Below are 24,634 nucleotides of genomic sequence, written 5' to 3'. Positions count from 1 at the left end.
CTTTGGGCAGGCATCAGATCAAGGCACTGGCCCAAGTACGGCTGATTCTGGCACTGCTTTCCCCACAAATCTGGCTAAAGTCAGGCGACCAGTTGTGCCGGATTTAGGCCACTATTCATCCAAGCTATACTTGGCTTTGCACCCAGCATATACCCTGGGCTGCCTGTTACATGATATTCTGTTCTATCTGTTAATCCATCTTTCTGCTATATTTCAACCTATTTATTTATTACTTTAAAATTAGGCATCAATCCCTTTAATATTTCAGGGCATGTTTTCTGATCTGATGCCCCTGTCTGCAGGATGAATCCTTTTCACAGTTCCATGCAAAACTGTAACGAATCACTGTTTTCTTTTCTTGTTAGGATGTGGTTAGGGTTTGGTTAGGTTCTGACACAAAAACAGCTTGATTAGGATAACGGAAAAGATCATGATTTGGGTTTAAAACAACTCATTGGTTAAAAATGGTGAACGATCGTCACTACTAAATGGTAAAACAAACAGACATCTCCAAAAATAGACCATTTTGTTAACCGACTCATCATCCAGACTTTTCTAAGAAAGAATACTTTGTACAGTGCCACCCTTGAACCAGAGTCATAATTCCTACAGCCGCCACAGGAATCTATCACTTAAATGTAAACATGTGATGCTTACGGATGTTTCTGGTGAGGACAGATTCAAGTTAGGATCCCTGGTAATGTAATCAATTAAAGGTACTGTATGTGCATATACTGTATTTTATTTTTGGCCGTACTGCTTGGCCTCATTACGCTTGTCTCTGAATGACATGTTATACAAACCCATCATGCTAGGTATAAATTAAAAGCTTGACGACAAAAAAAGTCAATATGCCTCTAACTTTTTTTTTTTATCTACAGCTCCCGTTATCTCATTAAAAAATAACAACAGAATTTGGGAAGTAAAAGAAGTTTTCCTTTTATTTCTATATCTATTTATACATAAACAGATCCAAACAACATTTTAGGAGAACTCTGGGAGATGCTGTAGTGCGTTCTCCACCAAGGTGGATGGAGGCTATGACAAACATTTCAGAGAGAGGCTGAAGTCAATATCCTGCTGACATCAAAGAGCTGGTACATACTGCCCTATTTCAATATTCACACTACCCCATAAAACTATTTATACTCCCTGCGTTCATATATCAGCGAAGCCTCTGAGTGAGAGCTTTAATGACCCCGCACTGAGATGATGTGCGCGGTAAACATCTCCCGAACTGCATCTTTCTACCTGTCATGGAGTGTTTCAAGGAAGCTTTGCTATAATTTGTGTAAAACTATTTACGATGCACCCTCAGGTCTACATGTTTGTTAGAACCAAATCTGAAACAATAAACGGTAAGTGCACCTTTTAAGAAAAAGATGACATTTATTTTCAGTCATGATGTGACGGTTAAACATCTTTTTTTAACTTAACGTGACATTTTTCATCTTCTCGTGTGGTGCACTCCTGGTGCCCTCTGACTGTGGCGATGTTTAAAAGATGCTTTTTAATTTATTTGATACTTAGAGCTTGCTGGATCTCAACTTGCCAATTTTGGTGGATCTGTAAAGACGGATTTTTCTTTTCTATCTTCATCATTGCCTCTTTCTCTTGCTAGGCCATATACAGACACACAAACCCAATTACACAAATAAATACTAACATTTGTATCCTGGCACATGTTGTGTCTCTAACACACAATACCCTGTTATCAGTGGCTTATGCTGCAGATTAAATTTAGTAACTGAACAAAAATAGCATCCGGTTTATGTTAACAATCTAAAGATAAAGCTGTATCCTCCTCCATGTTAAACGTATCTGTCCATCCCAACAGCAGCCTGACTTCCTTTTATTGTTCTGTTAGAGCGGGGAGATGGATGTACAAAAAAAAAAGCAAACTCTTCTTCCCCTCTGTCTGCCACAAGTGTGAAATGCACAGGATGACAGTGTGTCAGACAGAAGAGAAATCACAGGCAGATCTTTTGGGTTGGCTTGGGGTGAAAAAACATTTCCCTTGCCATCCCAGTTTTGGACAAACTAATTAAAAAATATAAATGGAAAAGGTCAGAATTTTACAAGTGTGGATATCTGATTGCTAGTGAATGCAGAAAGAGATAATACTCCCACAGGTTCCTATAGGTCCTACCAGCCGGAGCTGTTCCTGTGACGTAAAGTTCATTTAACAGCAGTTGCCTGACCACATGGTGAAAGACTCACGTAATATACTTCTTGGTCAATGAACATCTCTCCACCTTAGTGGTAAGTAAGATAGACTGAGAGTCAAAAACAGATTTTTGTCCCCATATAATAGGAAACAAATGACGAGCCTTGTCACAGTGTGATGCCCGGTGCTGTGAGAGGACACAGGGTTGCTAACAGTCCGATTTCCCCCAGCAGCCACCACAGCCCCTGCAGCAGACGGCAGCTCCCTCCGGCCCTGGCAGCTTACTCTGCAGCCTCTCCCATTTCTAACCACAAACAATGACGGCTGATGGCTTTTGTTCGGGTTAAATCTGTGGGTCGGGTTCCCAGCCTCCCCGAGTAGAAATACAGTACAGCCGCAGATGAATAGCCGCTGGGATGTTCTAGTAAATATTGCTGTTTAGTAGTGACTCATATTTGATTGTGTGAGGGCCAAACTGAACCTGGCTAAACTCAAATTGCCTGCAGCTACCGACATCTCTGAAACTGCTCGTTCTGCAGACAAACATCCAAATTTCAGCTCAATCATGTTCGCGCTCCATACAAAAGCACCCAGTTTAAAAAGCACTAAAAGCAGCCGTTGCAGGCCCCGAACAAAAAGTCACATTCACTGCTCAGAACCTGACAGTTTGTACTTTCGTCATATTTTCAAATGGAAGCTTAGAAAAAAGGACTTTGGTTGTTTGATCCACATAAATGGACAAACACTGGACACCTTGATTGATTAGTGGACACCGTGTAGATATGTGGGATCCAATGCAAATAATTATATTATATATAAAGTATATATACGTATGATGTATGGCAAAAATCTATGACCAATATTTACGATAAATTAATGTTTATGTATTTTTCCACGCAAACATTGATAACCTATCTGTGATTATCAGTGATTCAATCAGCATATACATATATTTTAGCCCCTTATGGCTCATTTATGCTGCATTTACATACGAAGAGAGAAATGTCAGTTTCAAACAATGTAATCGTCACTGCCCACATACTTTTACGTTTACATTTGTTTTTTTATGTTAGCATGGTTGTTACACAAGATTTGAAACAACAGTTGGAGCTCGCGATGATGTAGCGCTTAACAAGAAGGCAGAAGTGGCTTTGTCCCTGTGCCAGACGGAAACTTTAAATGCCTGTAGTTTCCTACCAACTCGCAAAGTCTCTCCTCAGAAAGTTATGCCATTGTTGAAACAATCGTCTCACTTGAACTATTGGCTACACTGCCCCCTAATGGTTTCCAGTGGTACTACTCCATTTTGTCTATTTCGTAAATAGCCATAAGCTTTCAGAGAAGGTGCACAAAATACGAATAAAACAAAATCCGAGTACAGACTTAGAAGGCTCTGTTGGTTTCCGTATAAGTAACTAACCTTGAGCATAGATGACCCTCTAAAGTCCATGAACGTTTCTCTAGATCCGCCTCTGAGAGCAATGTCAAAAATGGTGAGTAATCTTTTGCATCAAGTAAATCTATGAAAATGAGTGAGATTAGTGTTTAAACTCAAATATTTCTAAATACGAGGTAACCCTATTAGGGCTCAGCGATAAAACCATGTCAATAATGCATCGCAATAATATTTTCATCAACAGCAATACAAGAAATGTTCAAATATATTAACATGTTGCTCATGCATTGATGATTGATCGACAAGAAATATTAATGTGACAAGTATCGTGATATTTATCGATTATCGACTGATCTTTACTTTCTGGCCTCGTCTTCCAGCAACTGAACCAAAACTAAGGGCAGCTCAGGTTGTTGAACAATAAAACACAAACTCATCTCTAACCCTTTAAAACACCAGGTTCACTTGACCCAACCGCTGGCTCCACGTCTGCAGCATCACATGCAATGAGTCCGTGACAGTAGATGTGTAAACAGTTGTGTCGGGCTTCACTCACCTTCCTGTGAGTGGTCAGCAGTCCCCGTGGCCGTGGACAGGCACCAGAGGCGGAGGGCGAGGACCACAAAGGCAAAGTTCCTCCGCCGCCTCCAGCCTCTCATGATGGAGCTCGGTTGGGGTGAGACCGCGATGCGTAAAGCCCCGGGACCGGACTCTTCTCACGGGATGGAGACCGGACAACTTCACGGTGGTAGACACACAGACAGGGGGGGGACTCAACAAAACCCCCGAGAACCAGGCTCCTCCGCGGGACTCCAGCGGGATGCGACGCGCTGTCACTCCGAGGACGAAGATGTCAGAAAGTTTTCCACCACCGCGCCGGGGGACGCGTGACCGGGGCCGGCCGCAGGGGAGCCGCGCACAAACGCATGTGTCAGACGGGTGTCGGTGTGTGGAGGTGTCGCTCATGTGATGGTGTGAGCGTGAGGGAGCGGTGGAGCAGACAGGGAGGAAGAGGAGGAGGAGGAGGAGGAGAGGAAGAGGACTAGGACTCGTACCAGAGCAGACACACTGTGCCATGTGCGCTCCACACCGCGCTGGGTCCTAGAGCCGGACCTGTTCATGTACATCTGTTGTCTTTTAAATGAATCAGTAATAAATAAACAAGTGTACAACTTTAAATACAAGACAGGAAGCTTTTAAGATGTTTAAAAATCTGGTTGCACGTTTTAAAAAACATAACAGGTAAAAAACACAAAGTAATTCATAAAAAGGCTAACCTATAGGAAAAGGCTAACCCTAACCCTAAAATGAGTAGGGGAACAGATAAAGGCCTTGATCAGATGATCGGAGCGCCCGACCCCCAGAGTAGGGGCTCAACAGTTCTGTAATGTAAGCGGGGGCCCGGCCGAGCAAGGCCTTGTATGTGATTAATACAATTTTAAACTCAATTTGGGATTTAACTGGAAGCCGGCGAAGGGATGTGATGTGTGATTGACTCCTAGTTTTGGTTAACAGCCCCGCAGCAGTATTCTGAGCAAACTCTAGTCTGGCTATTGATAACTGAGTGATGCAAGTGAAGAGGGAGTTGCAGTTGTAGTCAAGACGAGAAAGTATTACCGTGTGTACTAGAAGTTCTGTGTTTTTGATTTTTGCAATATTTCTTCAGTGAAAGAACCACACACCAGATAGGCCAGAACATGGTTCACCTCACTTTCACAACTTCCAGGTTATATAGGGGGCGCTCATGAGTTTGTCCAGAATGAAGGGGATTCCACTTAAAGCTGCAGCCATAAAACCTTGTTTTGACCTTTGAAGGGGATCATACGGGTGCAATTTGGGACTTTCATTTATATTTGGTAAAATAGTTTTTGCAATATGATGCCTTTTTTGACCAAGAGACATTGATTTTAGCATTTTAATTAAGCTGAGGGCAAACCATAACAACCCATCTCTTTTCCAACCACAGAGGATGGAGGCGTATTAATGAGGCTTAGAATTATGTCAATAGTAGATATAACAACCTGTTGAATGTATCTAACAGTAAATAAGTACTTTGATGTATCTCATCTTGTTTCTGCCCCTGTTGTCTCACTGCCTCAGTCTCAACTGATCTGGTTGATCCACAGTGGATTAAGACGATCGACTCTTCCTCTAACTGCCTCCTTCTGAACTGTGGAGGGTGAAGCCTCAGAAAAACATCCACACTAGATGAAAGCAAAGCTCTGAAAAGGCCAGGGCCCCGAATGTGTTTCATTTGGACTATGGTATTGTTTGGGAGGTAATTTGGTGGAAAATAAAGGTTGAGACTCTATGATTAGATGTGTATAAGGAAATAAAAAAGATTAAATGTTTCATCTTGTCAACATTAAACTAAGGTTCTTTGATCTAAAATTAAATTTTTAAACAAATTTAAACAAAACTTTGGTGTGAGTCATGTTGATGTTAAATAGAAGCTCTTCATTACCCAATTTCAACATCAATATTGTATATTTAAAACTATATTCAACAATCCGAATTGTGCGCCATGGTTCATCGTCATCGTCTCCTCTTTCTCTCTCTGAGTCCCCAGAAAAACACACACATGCACGGACCGACTGTCGCCACCCAGGATACCTGGTCTGGTTTAGTTCTAATCTTTCTCAGTGTGTGTACGCTGCAGGCAAAAGACTCACAGACGTCTGTGCAGGTGTCAGTTCACTCCACATCTCCACTGAGGCTACAAACTGTGCAAGAGAATGGGGAAAAAGATGCTGTACTTTACCTGAGCTGACTGCGATTGAGTTATTTCCTTAAAATCCCACAGTGTCATAGTGTCGCCCACCTGACTATTTCCATTTTCTCTCTGAAGAGTTTTATTAAAATATTACACCCTCAAAACTATTTTATGTGCCGTCTCTTGCAACTTGAATTGGTTCCTTTTTGTTTTTTCAATTCCCCTCCCCGGGTTTTCTCTCCTGTTGCTCACCATCATCTTCTGTGATTGCCAAATTCATTAATTCATTGGGAACACTACAATCGCAGAGCCACTGTTGGCCATGAGACGAGATGTTCAGATAGAACTAGTGCCAGAGTAAAGACTTAATGATTAAACATTTAAAATCAGCGGCTCTGCTTGGACTCAGTACAGTCAGACACTGAGCTCAGCTACTTTTCTCCTCTCTGACGCAAATGTATCAGCCTCAACCCTCAGGTCGTCTAAGTCAGTCATGGCCGTCAGGGAGCCGGCCGAGGGGCCTCACAGCACACAGTCCACATTATGCAGAGATAGCAATGTGACACACACCATGCCTCACAGAGAGAGAGAGCGAGAGAGAGGCTGATTGACAGGACTCGCTCTCCTTGTGTATGACTGCCTGTCACACTGCGCTCATCATCTGGAGGCTACATGGCGGGGGGTCGACTAACCCATGTGGATCCCCCTTTAGAATGGCCTTTCTGTTACCATAGAGATGTTTACATAAAGATGGACGACATGATTGCTCACCAGAAGTGGAGCCAAAGCATCTTGCTCGCCACCTGGTGGTTGGCTGCAGTATAGGTCATTAATCCACCTCCTCCATGTTAGTGGATGTGACATGGACCAAGCTAAAAAGTCAATCTCAAAGATGTCTTCTGTCATTTTAGGTATGTCTTATCGCACTTATGTTTTTCACTTAGTTGATGCTATAAAATGACGTGACACGTCATGATTGACAGCGAGACTGTCAATCATGACAGTCTCATGATTGGTCGAGCAGGTGTATGGACGGTACTTTGCTTTCGTGGCTCTGTTCCTCGATTGGTTCTCAGTTGGTGACCTTTGCATCCTGGATAATTTGCTGTCATTTCTGTATAGAGAGAGGAGTATGGAGCTGTGTCATCGATCTTCATATATGGTCTGTAGTTCATACAGTGCGTTTGCTTGCTGTGAACCATAACTGATCATAGAGGAAGATGTCAGGTCAATCTCGTTCATTCTGGAATAAAAGAAAATCCCTGATTTAGAGGTTTTAAACACTCAGTATTTTACTCCAGATTGACCCATCACTAAAAGTCTGCCACAACAGACTGTGTTTATTCAGCGAGATTGTCTGAGACCTGCGGCACGTGCCCTCTCCCTGCTCCCTTCTCCTCCTCCTCCTCCTCCTCCTCCCAGCAGACTCCGCTTGAGATGTCAGTCACCTTTGCAGGCTCTATATGTGGACTGTGGTCCCAAGCTGTGCTCACAAGTCTCCTCTCTTATTACAATGTCATCTCCAGTTTGGAGCGCTGTGACAAAGGCCCCTTTCACAGGCGCTGCGTGTCTCCTGAGTTCGATTAGCTTGGAATTCCACTGTTCCGGATGGGAGGTTCCAGAGGCCTCGAGGCAGATGTGAGGCCGGCGACGAAAAAAATGGCTCTCCCCTCGCGTCTCTCTCTCCTTTATACAGCGCTGCACCAATGACAGAGTCAAGGTGCTCTGCACAAAAGCAGAGATTCAATTTCCTGGAAAATGACACCGCGTCAACACCCAACGTCCTTGGAATTCTTTTATTTCATCTCCAGATACTTGAGATGCATTAGAGGAGAATTATACTATAGATAAGGAACCAAATCATTAGGAAAGAAATGAGTAGAATTACATGATGAATCTGCTCTGCATTTAATCTCTGGGTGTATTAATTTGAGCAGGGAAGACAGATTACAGTGCATTAATATTTCAAGACCCTTCACGTTTTTTAATTATCAGTGTGTCGTTGGTAGGTGAGGGTGCCGGGCTTTGTCAGTGACTGCATACAATTCAATTACCTTAATAACAAGCACCTCAAACATCATACACCGTTTTAGCTACAGAATCATTTCACATCATAATTTTGGTTGAAAACATTGTTTATTTTGTAAAAATCTGCCACAGTGGAATAAGCAGACACATCCATCTGTGTCTTTGTCTCACATCAAATCAAACAATGTACACTTATATACAGGTTCATAAAAACTGGGCTGTTTCATTAGACTCGTTATAAATGGCCAATAAATGGAAAAGTTATGTTCATAAATCCTTTACTGATGCTTTGGTGATTATTCCTAAACCAACATTTATTTATTATAGCCTCTAGTTGCAACTCAGTATGAATACAGACTAATCAGAAAGTTTAATCACTGCTTTGATGCTTTGTTGTTTGTTAAATCTTGTCAATGACAAGTGTCAGTCAAATCAAATTTTAGTTTTATTAACTTTTTCCATCTTTTGCAATAAGAAGTGACCAGGCAGCAAAGATGAAAGAGGTAATTTAACAGAGAAAAATTATTATTAAAAAAAATACACAAGCATTTAACTGCATAGAGTCTATGCAGTAGACTAGCACAGACTATTACAATAACAACATTAAATACAAAGTCTCTTATACAGTACTGAACATGGAGGAAAGAGGGAGGAAATGATAGTGAATGATCCCCATTTGCCTCATCTATCTTTGCAGGACTTGCTCCAGAAGTCTCTGCAAAACAAGAAAAACAATGCTGTCGGTAACTTGCTCCCAAGAAAACTGAACAAAAACAGCTCCATCTGCACTCAGACCTCCCATCGCTCAATCTTAAGAGCAGCTCTGCACCACACGGGAGCGACGGCAGCTGCTAAATTGGCTTTCACTTTCATCAGCCCCGCTCCTGAGGTGGCAAAGCCCAGTTAGAGGGGGAATAATTCTGACTTACTATCTGACCAAACACCCTGCTATGCAATCACCCTCCTCTTACAGTACCGCCCAACAGCTGGAATCTCATTTCAGCCAGCGTTCAAAAACCACCACCCCGCACTATCAGACCCTATATGAATCTTTTCTGTGTGTTGGAGACTTTCTGAAAAATGAGAGCTCTAAAGCCCTCACAAGTCGGTGTTTATCAGGGAGCAGCCCCCCCCTTTCCCCTCCCAATCTCACTGCGGCTGAGCCTGGCTAATAGCTTCATTTGAAAGGTGTCAAGGTCACACTGGCATCTTAACAGTCCTGCCTGCTCCGTTTACCCAAGAAATAAAATATTCTCTCGCACCGACGTAAACGTTAGGCTTAACGGTTCCTGTCAGTGAACTACGCAATGTTAATTTACTGTAGATTCAGTGTTTCCTTGTAAATTAAGATAGTTGGAGGAATAGAAGATGCATTTATCATGATGTCCCAGTTCATATAAACACTGGGGGGGCCAGTCATCTTTAGATTATCCTGAAAAACATCTTGGTGACACACACAAACACACACACACACAACCTGAAGGTCCTATTTTGGTGTAATTACCTGTGAGAGATTGGAAACATGTCTTCACATTTGTTACATCTCACCTGACAGAGAATTCATTGCTGTGTTTAGGTTACAATGGGAGAGTGAGTGAGGCTGAAAGGATGTGTCTGATACCGCCCGTCCCAAATATATCATTCATTTGCCTAAAATAAGCAAATTATTAAGTAATTACTGTGAGAGCCAAAATTACACTGAGGCATCAAGAGTGAAATGAGCTTAGATGTGATGCAGTAAATGTTTAGTTCAGGTATGAATCATAAGAAGCTTCTTTAGTGTCACCTGAAAAATAACTGATTTCAGGAAAGAGATCAGACATTTAACTGGGCCACAGTCCAGAGTTATAAATGACTGAGGACGCAGCTTTGACAGTCAAACAGTGACCTCTGCTGGACGATGATCAAACTGGTGACTGATGGTCCATTTGCTGATATCATTTAAATACATCCACTATAGGAGAACACCAGTACGTCAAAATTATTAAAAATATGCAGTATAATTTTGTGATTATGAAGAACCATTTTTTAAAATTTAATGTGGATATGTTTTTGGTCCAATTAAATAAAATCTGATGTTATTGTGATGTTTTATTTTCACTTATTTTTTCTGATTCTATTGTTTTTCTACTTTTACATGATTTATGTCTGTCTTTAAACTTTATGGAATCATGTTGAAAACACATAACCACAGATTCAGTGAGATGTCGTTGTCGTAAAATAAACTGTGTGAAAACCCATTTTGAGCATCGTTTATACTAAAACACAATTAGGCCATAAGACGACTGTGTTCAGACTAGTTTAGTGAAAAGTATATAGTCCTGCTGTTTGTGAGAAGAAAGTAAAATGTTGTACCAAACCTCCTGGGTGGCAAATGAATGTGACTACACCACAGTCACGAATGTCTTTATCTCCATTATTTGTTGAAAATGAAACCCTGGTGGAAACAGAACAGGAAGTTGTGTGCATGATCTTTTCTTTAAGTGCGAGGTTGTTTGTCTTTTACATTCTAATGAATCAGCTTTTGACAGTTTTCATGGACAGTAATCAATGTTGTGAACCAACTTTTGAAAAGTCAAATTTCTACCTTTTTGAAAACCTCTGCTCGCAGTCTGTTGGTTTGTGATACAGCCCTCCTCTTCTCCTCCTCCTTTTTCTTTGTCACCTCTGGCAGCTTGTTGTAAATCCTACAGACATAGAAATAAAAGGCAAATTCACACAGGGCAGGGGAATATAGTCTGGGAAGTGTGAGGGTGGCTGCAGCTACGCCAACAGATTGGCACACGAGAGACAAGGCATTATCTGGTGAGGCCACAGCCGGCAAAGACCTGGATCCACTGATAAACAAGTCTCACACAGACTCCTTTTTCAGTCCGCCGACCGCAGCCAATTTGTCAAGAGATCCTCCGAGTCAGATAGTGTCGCTTTTGAAAAAAGAAAAAAAATTACAATGGGCGGCCATCGTCTGATCAGGTGTGCCTTTCCAGATAAGAGAAGAAGAAGAAGAAGAAGAAGAAAAAGAGGGAGAGATAAGGTACACAGAGGGTGGCTCATATCTCTTCTCAGGACTTGCGGGGATCAAACTTGTATTGTGTCCATACAGTACACGGCTGTGTGCATGTTGGGTGTTTGATATTTGTGCACGCGGCTTCATGCTCGGCAGATGTGACAAACAAGCGTGATTGATCGTGCTAAATAGAGAAAACAACAAAGAGCGAGGAGAGACAGAGTGATATGATCTCGGTCTGGAGAACTCACCGTCTGGACCTCAGCTGCATCTCTCTGCCCGATATAGACCTCTCTCTGGGCCTGAAAAGGTTATCTAGGACACACACACACAAACACACAGAGACACACACACACACACACACATTGGAATAACAAATTAGAATTAATATGTAAATGAATCTTGAATATGTAAATGAATGCTGGGCGACGTGTGATTTTCACAGATACACATCCACACCTGAGTATTCACACATACGGACACACACGGACACACACGGACACACACGCTCATATCCAGTCCTGTTAGTTGTGAATATTCAGCCTCTCAGTGACAGCAGTGAGTTGTCTGACTGCTTCTGCTCCTCAGGTCAACAACCCGGAGACTCTTTGTTCCTCCTTAGACTTCAGACATGTGACCTGTGTGAACCTTTCAAGGTTCCTAACTCCACGACTTTTCCGCGACCTTCCTAAATGTATTTGCCGTGCTTTGGTCACTTTTATGCCTCTGTTCTTTACCTCCACCAAGGAGGTTATGTTTTCCTCCCTGTCTGTTTTTGTGTTGGAAGTTTGTCTTTAGGCAGGATTGTGCCAAAACTACTAGAAGGATGTGGTATGGGTCAGGGAAGACATTTTGGTGTGGGGCTTTTTTTTGACATTTTAACAGATTTACCGCGGAATAATTCATGGATCTTGAAAAATCCAGCATATTTAGGGAACGATATCTGAACAAGTGTGTGAAATTTGGTGCAGCTTGAATTTAAACAGACTTCAGGCCTTGGTGGAGGTTTGTGCTTTACGGATACAGTTGGATTTGCCGCAAGGAAAAATTGCTGTAAACATTCTCCTGTAATGAATGTGTAAAAAAACATGGCGGTATAATCAGAATGCTTTTAAGAAATTCAGACATTCCCCAATATATGTGCTGAATCTATCATTTCCTGATTCCCTGTCAAGGAATAATTATATTTTCCTGCAGCGCACAGCAGAGAAACTAAGATTTAAGTCAAAGAAGCTGAGAGTTTAAGAGTATGAAAGCTTCAGTATGAGAAGATAAACGAAACTCATCATCAATCAATGAGTATCAAAGTATATTACTGCAAATCTCAAAAATACTAAGATAACCTGTAATGCAGAAGGACAGATGTGGATACATGTTATTATTATGTAACTTGGTTATTTAAATTAATTATTACATATCTTGTAACACGAGTAGAATTACAGGCTTTTTTGTGTCTTGCTGGATAAACATTTTAACACTGATTTGAAAAAGCATTTTGCATAATATGGCATCTTCTGACTTTGCATGGCTGAAATATATAAGTAAACATTTTTAAAGATCATTAAATAGAGGATGTAAATTCCCTGTATTCTGAACATAAAAGAAAAATACAACCAACTGATCTGCAATACTAGATAATGGCCAGCAGAGAGCAAAGTTGGATAAACACCACCACGCTATAAAGGGAACAGTATCTAAAGTCACCTTCCTCCCTCACAGACCTGCTGAGGTTGCTGAGGTTAGAATGAATTGTTTGAGATGCAGCCTCAAAATCTTAACACAAGTACAACCATTTCCTCCTCAAATATATATATATATATATGGGGAAATAACACCAATACACCAGTAAACTAGATGTGCAGGGTGAGTTCTCACAACAACTTATGCATTCGAATAATGTGTTGATTTCCACAGATGTGACATTAAAACCGATGAGGAACATGATTAAGGATTGATCTGATCTGGATTGGGAGACTATCCTGCCTGCTGTTGTCTTTGGGGCTGTTCTTTCATGTTCACTTCCACAACTTGCAGCAGTTTCATTTCAAGCCGTTGTCGTGCTGCTGCTGTTTCAGTTGCGTTTCGACAACAGAACCGAAACCTCCTGATTAAAACCTGTTGGGGAGAAGGGTGACACACTCCCTACGATGGCCCACTTCTGCTTCTCTACAGCTGAACTCACTGCTAAGTGGGTCTGGTGTGGTGCAGTTCCTCTTCTGTCCGCCTCCATCCTCCCTGAGGCCCTGCACCAGGTCTGGATTGGAGTCCTGCAGAGCCCGCCTCCTCCTGGACCTCCGCTCCAGCCTCCTCACCCGACCCTGAGATCGGCTGATGAAGTCTGGCCTGAAGAGCTGCAAAGCCTCCTGGGGTGTGGGGCAGAGGGATAAATACAGTAAGCTCCTTGATGGGGAGAAGAATACACTGTAACTCACAGACACTAATCCTGAAGAAAGAGACAAAAAAAAATCTTCACCGGGTTAGAATCTGTTCTGAAAATATCCTTAATCTATTCTTTAACCTTGGAGAATCCTCCTCGCAGCCTTGTAATAGCTCGGAGGTGTAGGCAACATGGTAATATTATGCTCATCCTTTGTGGGGATAAAGGTAAGAGAGCTTTAGTCCAAGGGGGAATCTGAATCCTTTTAGAAAGCCTAAAAAAACTCACTGGATCATTGCCCCTCACAACTTGTTAAAATAACAGTAAAACAGAGGGAGAGTGGAATCAATCAAAAGAGGAAGAAAGAATGGAATAAAAAAGGGGAATTATATATTTTTTGGACAAATTCCCCTCAATTTGGCAGAGGCTGTGTCAAAAGTAAAATCCCTCCCAGAAAAATCACCCACTGCCGCTGTGATAATGTTTATTCCAACACATTAAAATCGGGTTGGAAACCTTCTAACAAATCATCACTGAGGTTTTAAAAGGTTCAATATGGCAAATACACAACTTTTCTACATATGATCGTAAACATTGTCTACTTGTACTTTGTATGATATATTTGAAAAAACAGCATTTCCTGTGCTTTGTAGAACCACTACTTGTATTTGCATCCTGATTGGCTCCACTGATGATTTGATATTTCTTAACCTTCATCAAAAGCAACAGAGCAAGCAGAAACCATTAAATCAATAATCCGAGACTTGCATTGACTGTGTGCTCGCTACACAAATGTTGTCATAAGGAACTAGAAGGACTCTATTGAGCAGCTACCTCGGCCAGAGCTGATTGGCCACTTATTGATCACCATATTGCAAATTGAGATCAGATGCATATACAATGTGCACAGTGTTGTTCTGAATACGTCTCACATTAAACGCAGGAAAAATACACAACATTCTCTGAAATATCTGAAAAAAATGTTTGTTACCGTACAGAAACTGAATAAAGATCACCCCCCCTTATAAAAATATTTATTTTGATTGAAAAAATATGAATCATCATCTGGAACCACACCAAATTTTTAACCTGAAAGTAGATATTAGCACTTTATATATCAGTACCAACATTTGATTTGTTCCTCCCTGACTCTTACCACATCCTAAGTTTCATGGTAGTTTTTGCACGATCCTGTGCAGCCAAACAAAATGAAAACATAACCTCCTTGGTGGTTATGAATGGCACTTGACAGAAAACATTCCTCTGCCAAGGCCCAACAGTCCCCTTGAATTCAATCAAGCTGCACCGGACTACACTCATAGATATCAGTCCCTGAAATATGCCTGATCATTTTCAAATTAAAGAAAATATTCTTTCACAAAACTTATTGGGCTCTTCCTCTGCCCATGTCCCATCCTTCCCCAAGTTTCAATAAAATCGGTTCAGTGGTTTTTGCATAGACCGGCTACCATCCAGACTAACAGCAATGAAAACATTACCCCCGTGGTGGAAGTTAAAATAAATGAGGCCTACTTCCTTCTGTGTTTTTTCTGTTTCAGGGTTTTGTGCAGAACACAAATAAATAATACAAAACTGAAACAGTGTTTTTACAGTAAAAGCATTTAGCACACGATCCACCAGCCTTCAGCAGCGAATGGAGTCGTGCTAATGGTTCAGTTAATATTGTGTCACCTGGGCGTTGATCCTAGAGATCATGCTTGTGATCCAATTTCCATGCATGCAAACCAACCATCTGAGCCATCTCCATGACAACTGAGACTCCATCCATGGATGAGGGCCTTGATATGAGCCTAAAAGCTACGTAAGATGTCAAGCAGGTGAACCTTGTGCTTTGTCAAACTGCTAAAAGTAAAATAATACCCCTCAAGCTCAGAGTCAGGTTTGTGTTGGAGCACTGTGCGGTTTGTGTTCCCTATATTTCTTGAAAGACGAGCAATTATTTTGAAAATCGTGCAGAAATGTGGCTCCTACTTTGAGGCTGAGAGCCTGTGGTGACGAGTCCTCCACAGAGTCCGGCTCCAGTGGGGAACGATAAAAACAGGTCTTGCCCAGAGAGGAGACTTTTCCGGGTTGTGTGTGGCGGCTGTGTTTCTCTGTGATGTCCGTCACTGTCTGTTTGCTCCATGAGTCCACTGCAGAGACACAGAGAGAAGGGACATGAGCGTCTTGTGGGGAATTCAAACTGTCAAGTCCCATCATTCCCAAAAAACAACAACGTATTATTCAACAAAGTCAAAGTTGTTTTTCTCACTGTTTTCTATCGTGTAAAAGGTGTAGCACTTAAAATAAGTCTGTGGCTGGGCTATAATTTTCAAGAAACGGTTGATGTGGAGAAACAGGGAAATGGAGCTGACCCTAACAGACCCCCACGCCTCTCGTACACACGTACCCGGCAGCTCATAGCGAGAAAAAAACCTCGAGGGAACATGAGTGTGGCCTATGAATAATGTAAAAGATGACAGTGCATCCATCCTGCACCTATGACTGCATCCCTCTACCTTTGTGGAATATATGCACCTCATCTCCGTTCAGTACTCTGCCAGGACCGTGTAGTGGGCACGGATAGGTAGAGCATCATCACGTGCAGGAAATTAAAGCTGGTCAAGCTATTTGTCTGTTGCCCATTAGGTTTCAGAATAAATGAACTGAGCTTGTAATAAGAACGAAGATTAACATAGAAACAAGCTGTAGGACTATGCAGGGAATAAATGTTATAATGAGTAGAGAGAGTTGTTTAATAATTAAAAAGTGTAACACAGGCAGGTAAGACTCTTGCTTCAGGCAGTGACATTTTATATCACCGTTCTGAGTCCTTTAGGTAGAGACATCCACTCACAGCACTGCATGTGCCTCCTCGCTGCATGTAAAGGACTGTATGTGCTGTATATTCCCTAATGAAGTGTTGGCTCGCTGCAGTATCAATAAACTCATCTACCTTGGCCACCACACTCTACTGGTATTAATCAAACCCCTTAAGTATCTTCATTTCATTCACAAAATATGTTGTATTATAAAAACACCATATGTACAACAAGATCATAAATGAGCAGCGAAGGGTTCAATGAGTGGATCCTTCACGGGCCAACCTATCCCAGCATTCACTGCACTTCACAGACAAACGGTTTATCAAAGAAATAATAATCAAAGCGACAAGACGTCCAATGCTTATCACATCGGCCGCGTTAGTGTGCGACAAGGAACGTCGCTTTTCAATTAGGCCCCCGGGTGTTAATGTAAGTATCAGGCTTCAACTCATCCAAATAGCCAACAGTCACCTACACATCTTTAAGACACTACTAGCCTCTACTAGCTTATGTTAGCACAGATACTGAATAAGGGGAAACAGCTAAAACAATGATGGTGAAATAACAACAAATGTTATTTTGTGAACATTTTGGGTTTCTATAGGTGGATTTTGCAATCTTTGCACAAAGCCATGCTAGGTTTTTCCCACTTCCTGTTTTCGGTGATAATCGAAGATAAACTAAAGTGGTTACTGGCAGATGTTCATATTCAGTTCAGAGTTGTATCTAACTCTCTACTGTGTTTTGGGGTCTTCTAGCTCTAATAGTTTCATATTTTGGGGAGTTTGTTTTTTCGCACAACTTCATGCTAGCTATTTCCCAATTACTAGTTCTTAATTCGGTCTCAATGCTAAGCTAAGTTAGGCTAGCTAACTGGCTACTGATTGTAGCTTCATACTGAGACACGAGTTGTGTCAAACTCTTTGCAAGAGAGCAAATTTCCCAAAATATGAACTATTCTTTGAAGATTGCACATCTTAATTCAGGAGCTTCGGGACATGCACATTGTGTTGATTATCATAAATTATCATATAAAACATCACGAAGAGTCCGTCACCAACAATTAAAAAGGATCTTCCTCTGTTGTATGAACCGCGTTGTATTTCTAAACACAGCTCTCATAAAACATTGATCTTATTCTAACTTATGCACCAGGAGATTCTCAGGAAGATTCTTCAAAATCATGCAAATACAGTCTATCTTTAGATTTGCAGCCCGCAGTGGCAGCTTCTAACTTAAGATTCTTTTTAGAAGTGTAGGTAGTCAGTGGATAAATTAAAGCGTTGTTATTTATTTAAATTTACAGATGAACAGAGTGTGTGCGTGTACCAGCTGGGATTTAATCTAAACATTGTTGTGTTGTGGGTGGATGTGGCTCTATTAACAATGCATGAAGCATTAATCGAAAGGTGAGTGGAAAAAATGAAGTCTTTGCACTCTTTCTCTATGAGATCACTCCAGGCACCACATTTAGCTTGGTGCTATACGCCTCAAAGATTTGAGCCCATCCACGATAACCTTAGAATAAATGAGTCACTGAAAGGAGCACACAGATCAATTGGCATTGGTAATTAGGACTTTCACTTCTAGAACATGGTGATGAATTCATACCTGGGCTGATATTGAAAGTGTGCTGCTTGTGCCTGAGATTGCTCCGGGAAGGTGAGGCTGCCTCATCTGCATTCTCCTTCTGCCGGCCAGCCTTTGTGTTCCAGGGGCTTGGCCCTCGGAATGACAATAATCCCAAAGTAGAGCTGTGGCGCTGTGTGTCTGAATCGTCCGCCTTGTTATTACCATTGGCATGTGCTGTTTGCTCAACCTTGCGGCCCTGCTGCTTCGAACCCATCTCTTGGCCATTGCGCTTGTTACCGCTCGTCGTGGCGGCTCTCGGCCTCCTGTAAACCCCATTTGTTTTGGCTGGTTTGGATCTGCAGCAGGACGTGACACCGAGGCGAACAGACAAGGTGCTTCTGTACAAAGTGGGTTGACCTGCTCCTCTTCCCTCTAGTTCCACGAGGGAAATGGAAAGTGACTTGTCTAAAAACACCACGGAGCTAGTGGACCTTAGAGGCACTTCCCGGTGGATACACGACCGGTAGGAAGGTTTGGATGTGGACAGGTTCATTAATGAGCCACCTAATACGTCTCGCTTCGAGTCACCCTCTGTGCAGCCCAGTCTGTGTTGTACAAGTTGTACTTTCCTCATCCCTGCATCTCTCACTACCAATCTATCAGCTGGTGAGGAGGCCTGTCTGAAGTCATTCGGCGCCACAATGGTAGGTTTCTGTTTGCCCACGTCCGGTTGATAGTTTGTGACTCTCATTGTGCTCCTGGGGATCAATGATGCTCCTCTCCTCAAAGTTTCTGGTAGGTTTCAGTGAAGCTAAACCCTTCACAGGTGGTGGAGCTGCAGGATACACAGGGTCCTCGGAGGTGGAAACGCCGTCTCTGGACTCCCTCCCACCACATCTGTAACACATGCAGTCGTGAACAGGTTGGAAAGTTTCCTGCAAGATCCACTATCTGCAGTCAGGGAGGAGTCGCACTGCTCAAAAAGAGTCACACTCTCCTTCTCCTGTTGCCCCCGCCACACACTCCATGACAGGACATTCCTGTGCAGTGAAGCAGCGATAGGCTCACTTGAGGCCTATGAAAAGACAGAGAAAAGAAAGAAAAAAAAAAATCACATCAGTGTGTGACAGACTCCTCTGCAAAGTGAAAGATTCTATAACTCAAATAGAACCAAGGGAGACTGCAAATACAGATATATTTCCCAGGGACTTATCATCTGCTCCGTTGCTTGACTTGTTTCGTGATCTGTTGCTGTTGCCATGACAGTGTTTAACTTGTTGGGCAGCACTCAGGGACAAATTATCCGTGACATTTAAAATGAACAATCCACATTTGTCTCCTGAAAGACAAACACACTAACCGTCCCCGTTCGATTCCATTTTTAAATTGAAAGTTGAGTAAATACTGGAGTTTCACCTTCCTGCTGCTTTTGAACACCTTTTTTTCTTTGAGGGTCAAACATTTTTTTTAACAGGCTCTTCTGTTGGCTCACGATCAATTCACCCAGATAGAAAGAGGATTCAACATGATGAAATTAGGCTTAATGACTAATTGTGCCTCTAGATGTTAATGAAATCCTGAATAATGGACGTCTGCAGGCGTTTCCTAATGAGACCAGAGATCAACTATCATTAAGATATAGAGGCAACAGTGTTTTGTTACATAATCAGACACATCATATTTATGTATTAGAATTTGTATTTTTGATTTCTCAATATACGTAGGTTCAAATCCCAGCATGGCCACGTTCCTGTGTGGAGTATGTTCTCTCCATGTTTGCATGGGTTATTTTGGGCAACTGCAACTTTCTGCCACAGTCCAAAGACATGCAGATTGGGGTTTGGTTAATTGCAGGCTTTAAAATTCAAACATAGGTGTGAACAGTTGTTTATCTCTATTAGACCTGCGATATGCTGGTGACCTGAAGAGTGTCCCCCCCGCCTCTGCCCCTTTCAAATTGTAACACTATTATCAAACTTACCTTCTCACAAAACTACAGCGACCTTGTGGGGGACATTTTTATCTAACGCTTGAACATCACTTCCTTTTATCATTCTATCATTAACTATTCCCTTGGAGCCATGTTTCTTCCCACCTATCAACATCCCAAAAGAACACTCCCTCCCTCTGTCTGTGTCTTTCTCTGCTCCTCAGTTCAGCTGATGACGACTCTCCGGAGGCAGTTATCTTCTGTGCTTGCCTGGCACATTCTGGATTATTCCTTAGCGCTTAACAATAGCTTTAACGTTTATGCCCATTGTTTCATAAGGCGCAGGAAGGGGCTTATCAATTCATTATATTCCCCACTCAGTATAATTCAGTTCTTTAATCATGATACACTGAGTGCACGACTCTGAATTCAGCCGAAAGCCCCATGTTGAGATTACTGTCAATAAAACTGAGATTATAACAAATGCCGGCATAATTTACTCTTTAACTGAACTCGTCATGCATGCAGAGCACCCACTCTACGTTACCACGGTGTCACAGTGAGACCTCGCAAATTGAAGTCGTGTCGTTGGCCTGTTAAGATGCTTGCATGAACGGCACAGTGCATATTATACAAGAAAAGCAATTATGTTTACCCCCTGTGTTCCACTTTGAGGTGGGTCACATGGGACAGCAGGAATGCAGGCTTGAATAACAACACTGAAATAGTAATTTATACATTCACAGTTTCACCCCACTTTTTCTTTGATTTATTTTTGTCCAGCCAGCAAAGTATAATTAGAGGCACAACACAATTTTGATATGTTGCAAGAGGGGGAGCCTGTATAGAAGTTTGTGTGAGAGAGAAACAGACTGTGAACACATTCATACTGTACGGCTTAGAGTGGGAAAACAAAACAATATAACTCGATGGAATTGTGAAACAGTGGAAACAGAACGTGAAAGAAGCTTTTACAGTATATAATATAGAATGTACAGTATTTTACTGAAGTATATAGTTTATGTACTGCAGAGTATACAGTATAAATGGATAAATGAGCAAGCAGAGTATAGGTTTTTCTATCCATCCATTATCTTATCCTCTGAGGACAGTGGGGAGCTGACACCCTGACCAGGTCGCCAGTGCCTTGCAGGACATATAGAAACAAACACTTACATGTTTTTGGACCGTGGGAGGAAGGAGGAGTACACGGAGAAAACATGCGGAGAACATACAAACTCACACAGAAGGGCCACGGCCAGGATTCGGACTGGGACCCTTCTTTCTGTGAGAGGGCAGTGCTACCAATCACTGAGCAGCCTTATCTATGTTTTTGCATATAAGAGAGTTAAAGGCAAATAAATGAGCTGATCAAATTTGGGCTAAAATGCTGGGCCTGGATACACCGGAGCCTCTGATCTGGTTTCAGTGCAAACCCCTGAATCATCCAGCGTGTTGGGGTGACTGGTCGTGGTGCTGCAGGATCTGAACCCATAACATCATGATCAATAAAACAGGAAACTTAAAAGAACAAAAATAAAAGTAATGTGATGATTGGTATTAGACCAGGATTAAAGATCATTGAGAGGCTGAACAAAACATCAATAAGGATGCTTAAGAGAGATTGAATACAAATAAAGCAGATTATAGTTAATCAATCGGAGAAAACAACTCTGTCAAGGATGGAAGGTGGCTCAGAGTGAGCCGCACCAGGGGCTTAGCCGAGGTTAGTGCCTGTTTCGTTGTGACATTACAAAATTATACTTCAGTTCAATCCTGATGGCTTGTTTCAATGCAGCGTTTATAGATCCTGGCCAACATTTGTAAATATTAAAAAAAGTAATGCTGTGAGTTAAATATGAAAGAGTCCACATTAACAATAAGAGCAGTAAATAAGAACAGTTGAATGAAAAGTTTGGTGATATTATATCAACAAAAAGCTGAACTCCTAACAAGTATGTTCTGTGCAAAACATTAAATAAAGTATCCCTGTATCATAGACCTCCATTGTTGTCAAGTCTTACCCTAAAGCCTTAAACATTTGCTGGCCTATTTATGCACCTGCTAGCAGAGAAAAACAAATGCTGCTAAACACATGTACACCCTTCACACCTGTTGGAGCAACATTTGCCTAAAGTCTACAGTCTTGCCGTTTTTGAAAATTATTTTTCAGAGATGAACTTGTGTATATGTGGCTTTTGCTTGTTTAAACATTTATGCCACTGTTAGAAACCAATGGGTTTGGGGCTCAGTGAGTAACAGACAGACTGCTGAAATATTAAAAGACCTGAATATTGTTTAGTTTACTGTGTTTGTGTGACTGGATCAGTTTGACATGAAATGATTAACTATATGCAGCCTTATGCTTTAAAAGTATAAACATTACGCACCTCCGACCAACAGGTGCGTGAGATACAGAGGAGAAGAAAAAGCAAGATGAGTTTGTGAGAGAAATAGAAGCAGTGTGTGTTTGTGAGAGACAGATGACGGCCCACAGACAGTGAACGGGTTACTTGGCTGATGCGACTGTATGCCTATTGTTGCATAGCATGGTAACCAGTGAATAAAACCTTTGTGGGCCCCGTCTGTGCCAGGAACAGAGGGAGCGAGGCCATGGGACCTACATCTGGTTAGCAAGCAGACGAGCTGAGTAGGGCTGCGGGTGCAGGAGAGATAAACCCATCAGCACAGCCAGGGTGGAAATGAGGCTTATTGAGGGAGCTCGCGGACAAAATGCTGTTATTCGGATGTGTCATACATGCTGGTGTTAGCAAAGGTTATCATTGTCGTGGTCATGTCTTATTATCCTGGACCTTTGCTTCGTGCTCACAGTGTCTTTCATTTGTCTGTAGCCAATTTTAGTGAGAACAAAAAGGCAACAAACGAGCTTGAAATTACCTTTCGAGTGAGAAGAGTATTTACCTCCAAGTTTCATTTTCAATTACTTTCCGAAGACACATGTATTATAACACAGTGAATTATCTCAGGGTTTTTTCCCCTGTCTTTATTCAAGAATGTGTCTTTTCAGTTTGAGAGCAGGACTTACTGATTTCACACTTTTGATGCATTCATTAATATACCCTTCGCTCATACTCTAATAACCACTGCTTGTGCTTACAACTGTGCGCTTACACTCAGATTTCCTGGACTCCAGCTTATCTTGCGCTCGGGCTACTTCTGTGCATGTGTGAAAAGTCTGCTCTTGGATTTTTTTGTTAATCAAGTTTGTCAAAATTACCAAATCAATAGAATGACAGCTGCAGTCACGGCAAATGAAATAGTCCTGCCCTGTTTGTGTGTTAGCTTTACTTCTGGCCCTCCATGGCTTAAGTATTACACCGGCTTCCCTTCTGAAGAAAAGCTAACGCACTTACGACATAGGTGGGACAATTTAATTTGTCAACACTGCACCTGGCAAGGACAAGTCTGGCAGACTAAAAACTCCCAAAGCAGATGTGCACAGAAGCAGTTTGAGTGAGAGGAGAAGAACTGCGGCTGGAGAACAGGAAATCTGTCCAAACACCAAAATACGCGAGTGCAACCGCACAGTTTGAGCAAAAAAAAAGCATTATCATGATGATGCACATACATGCTCCTTGTTATGTGCTGCAGCAGCTACACGCCGGCTTCTTTCTGAATTAGAGCAATTTGTCAGTAATGGTCCTGACTGTGGGTCTCAGGAATGTGGCCACATGGGACATAATCTGTTTAAATTCCCAGTAGGAAAATATACTATTAGCCTCAAGACTTAATTAGTCTAAAACAGCAAAAATAATCTATTAATTTTCTACCTATTCTCAACTATGTATCTATTAGTGCCACAGCTACATGCACCATGAAATGATAATATCTATAATAGCTGGTATTTTGTAATTATTTGGCATAAATGTAGCATTTTCCATCCCTCTACCATTTATTTTATTTATTTATTTCCTTTGAGGAATGAAACGTTTGAGATAGTTTCTGCTAAAACAGAATTACAGAAGAAAATTAGAAGCATCATTCTGAAATCTGATTGCACATATTGTGAAGGTTTACCTCCTACAGCAGAGTGTCCAGGCCAAGACACCAACTGTTGCACCTCTCTTCAAAACAGATGTGTCCACTTCTTTCAGCAGGGACCTCGACGTGAGCTCTCCGGCGCTCTGTCGGGAGCTGTACAGATCCGTGCAATCATCTCGAATCCAGGAGGGATTGGGGTCTTTTCCTCAAGCCCCACGGGAGACCGCCCTCAGCTGACAGGGGTCAAGGAGCGAGCTGCATCGTCTGAGCCCTTGTGTTTATACAAATGACCCAGTGTGCTTATGTTCCACGCCTGAGAGCTAAGAGCTAAATATGCTGTGCAAATGAAGAGAGGGCGAGTTGTGTCCTTGGCAGAACTTTAACAGTGATCGCTCTTGTGAACACACACAAATGAGATATTTTTCTCATTTAATTCATTGTCTATTCGCACAGGTCTGGTTTAGTTATGCTGGTTAAAAATAAAATTAAAAAACAAAAATCACCCACCAGGGACGTCTGGAGCTTCCAGCAGAACGCAAGGCCTTGTGCATATGAGTTGAACCCCCCCTGGCGAGACAGCTCAGTGAGGCTTTCTACCCTTGTTCTCTCCTCCTCCG

General features: G+C 41.9%; 2 protein-coding genes across 4 annotated transcripts in view; both read right to left on the bottom strand.

The window, feature by feature from the left end:
* adam12b (ADAM metallopeptidase domain 12b) overlaps window positions 1-4,651 on the bottom strand; it is a 79,983-nt gene extending 75,332 nt beyond the window's left edge. The window contains exon 1 of one of the 2 annotated variants that reach the window (XM_035172311.2): window positions 4,120-4,651. In XM_035172311.2, the coding sequence (XP_035028202.2) occupies window positions 4,120-4,222 (103 nt within the window). In that variant the 5' untranslated portion in view covers window positions 4,223-4,651. The remainder of the gene's footprint in view (window positions 1-4,119) is intronic. The other variant, XM_035172312.2, reaches the window with a different exon arrangement.
* A 3,742-nt stretch (window positions 4,652-8,393) lies between these two features.
* LOC118119163 lies at window positions 8,394-24,361 on the bottom strand. 2 transcript variants are annotated; one of them, XM_035172878.2, is made up of 7 exons: window positions 24,054-24,361; window positions 18,125-19,160; window positions 15,681-15,841; window positions 13,494-13,674; window positions 11,563-11,626; window positions 10,892-10,991; window positions 8,394-9,019 (listed from the first exon to the last, which is right to left on the bottom strand). In XM_035172878.2, the coding sequence occupies exons 2-7, from the start codon at window positions 18,834-18,836 to the stop codon at window positions 8,990-8,992; spliced, it is 1,248 nt and encodes a 415-aa protein (XP_035028769.1). In that variant the 5' UTR covers window positions 18,837-19,160; window positions 24,054-24,361; the 3' UTR covers window positions 8,394-8,989. The 2 variants fall into 2 exon arrangements, with proteins under 2 accessions (XP_035028769.1, XP_035028770.1); XM_035172879.2 differs by having other exon boundaries at window positions 18,125-18,982.
* Window positions 24,362-24,634: the final 273 nt, after the last annotated feature.

Source organism: Hippoglossus stenolepis, chromosome 12, assembly GCF_022539355.2.
Source record: "Hippoglossus stenolepis isolate QCI-W04-F060 chromosome 12, HSTE1.2, whole genome shotgun sequence".
NCBI classification, from domain to species: domain Eukaryota; kingdom Metazoa; phylum Chordata; class Actinopteri; order Pleuronectiformes; family Pleuronectidae; genus Hippoglossus; species Hippoglossus stenolepis.
This window is presented reverse-complemented; position numbering and strand designations above follow the sequence as displayed.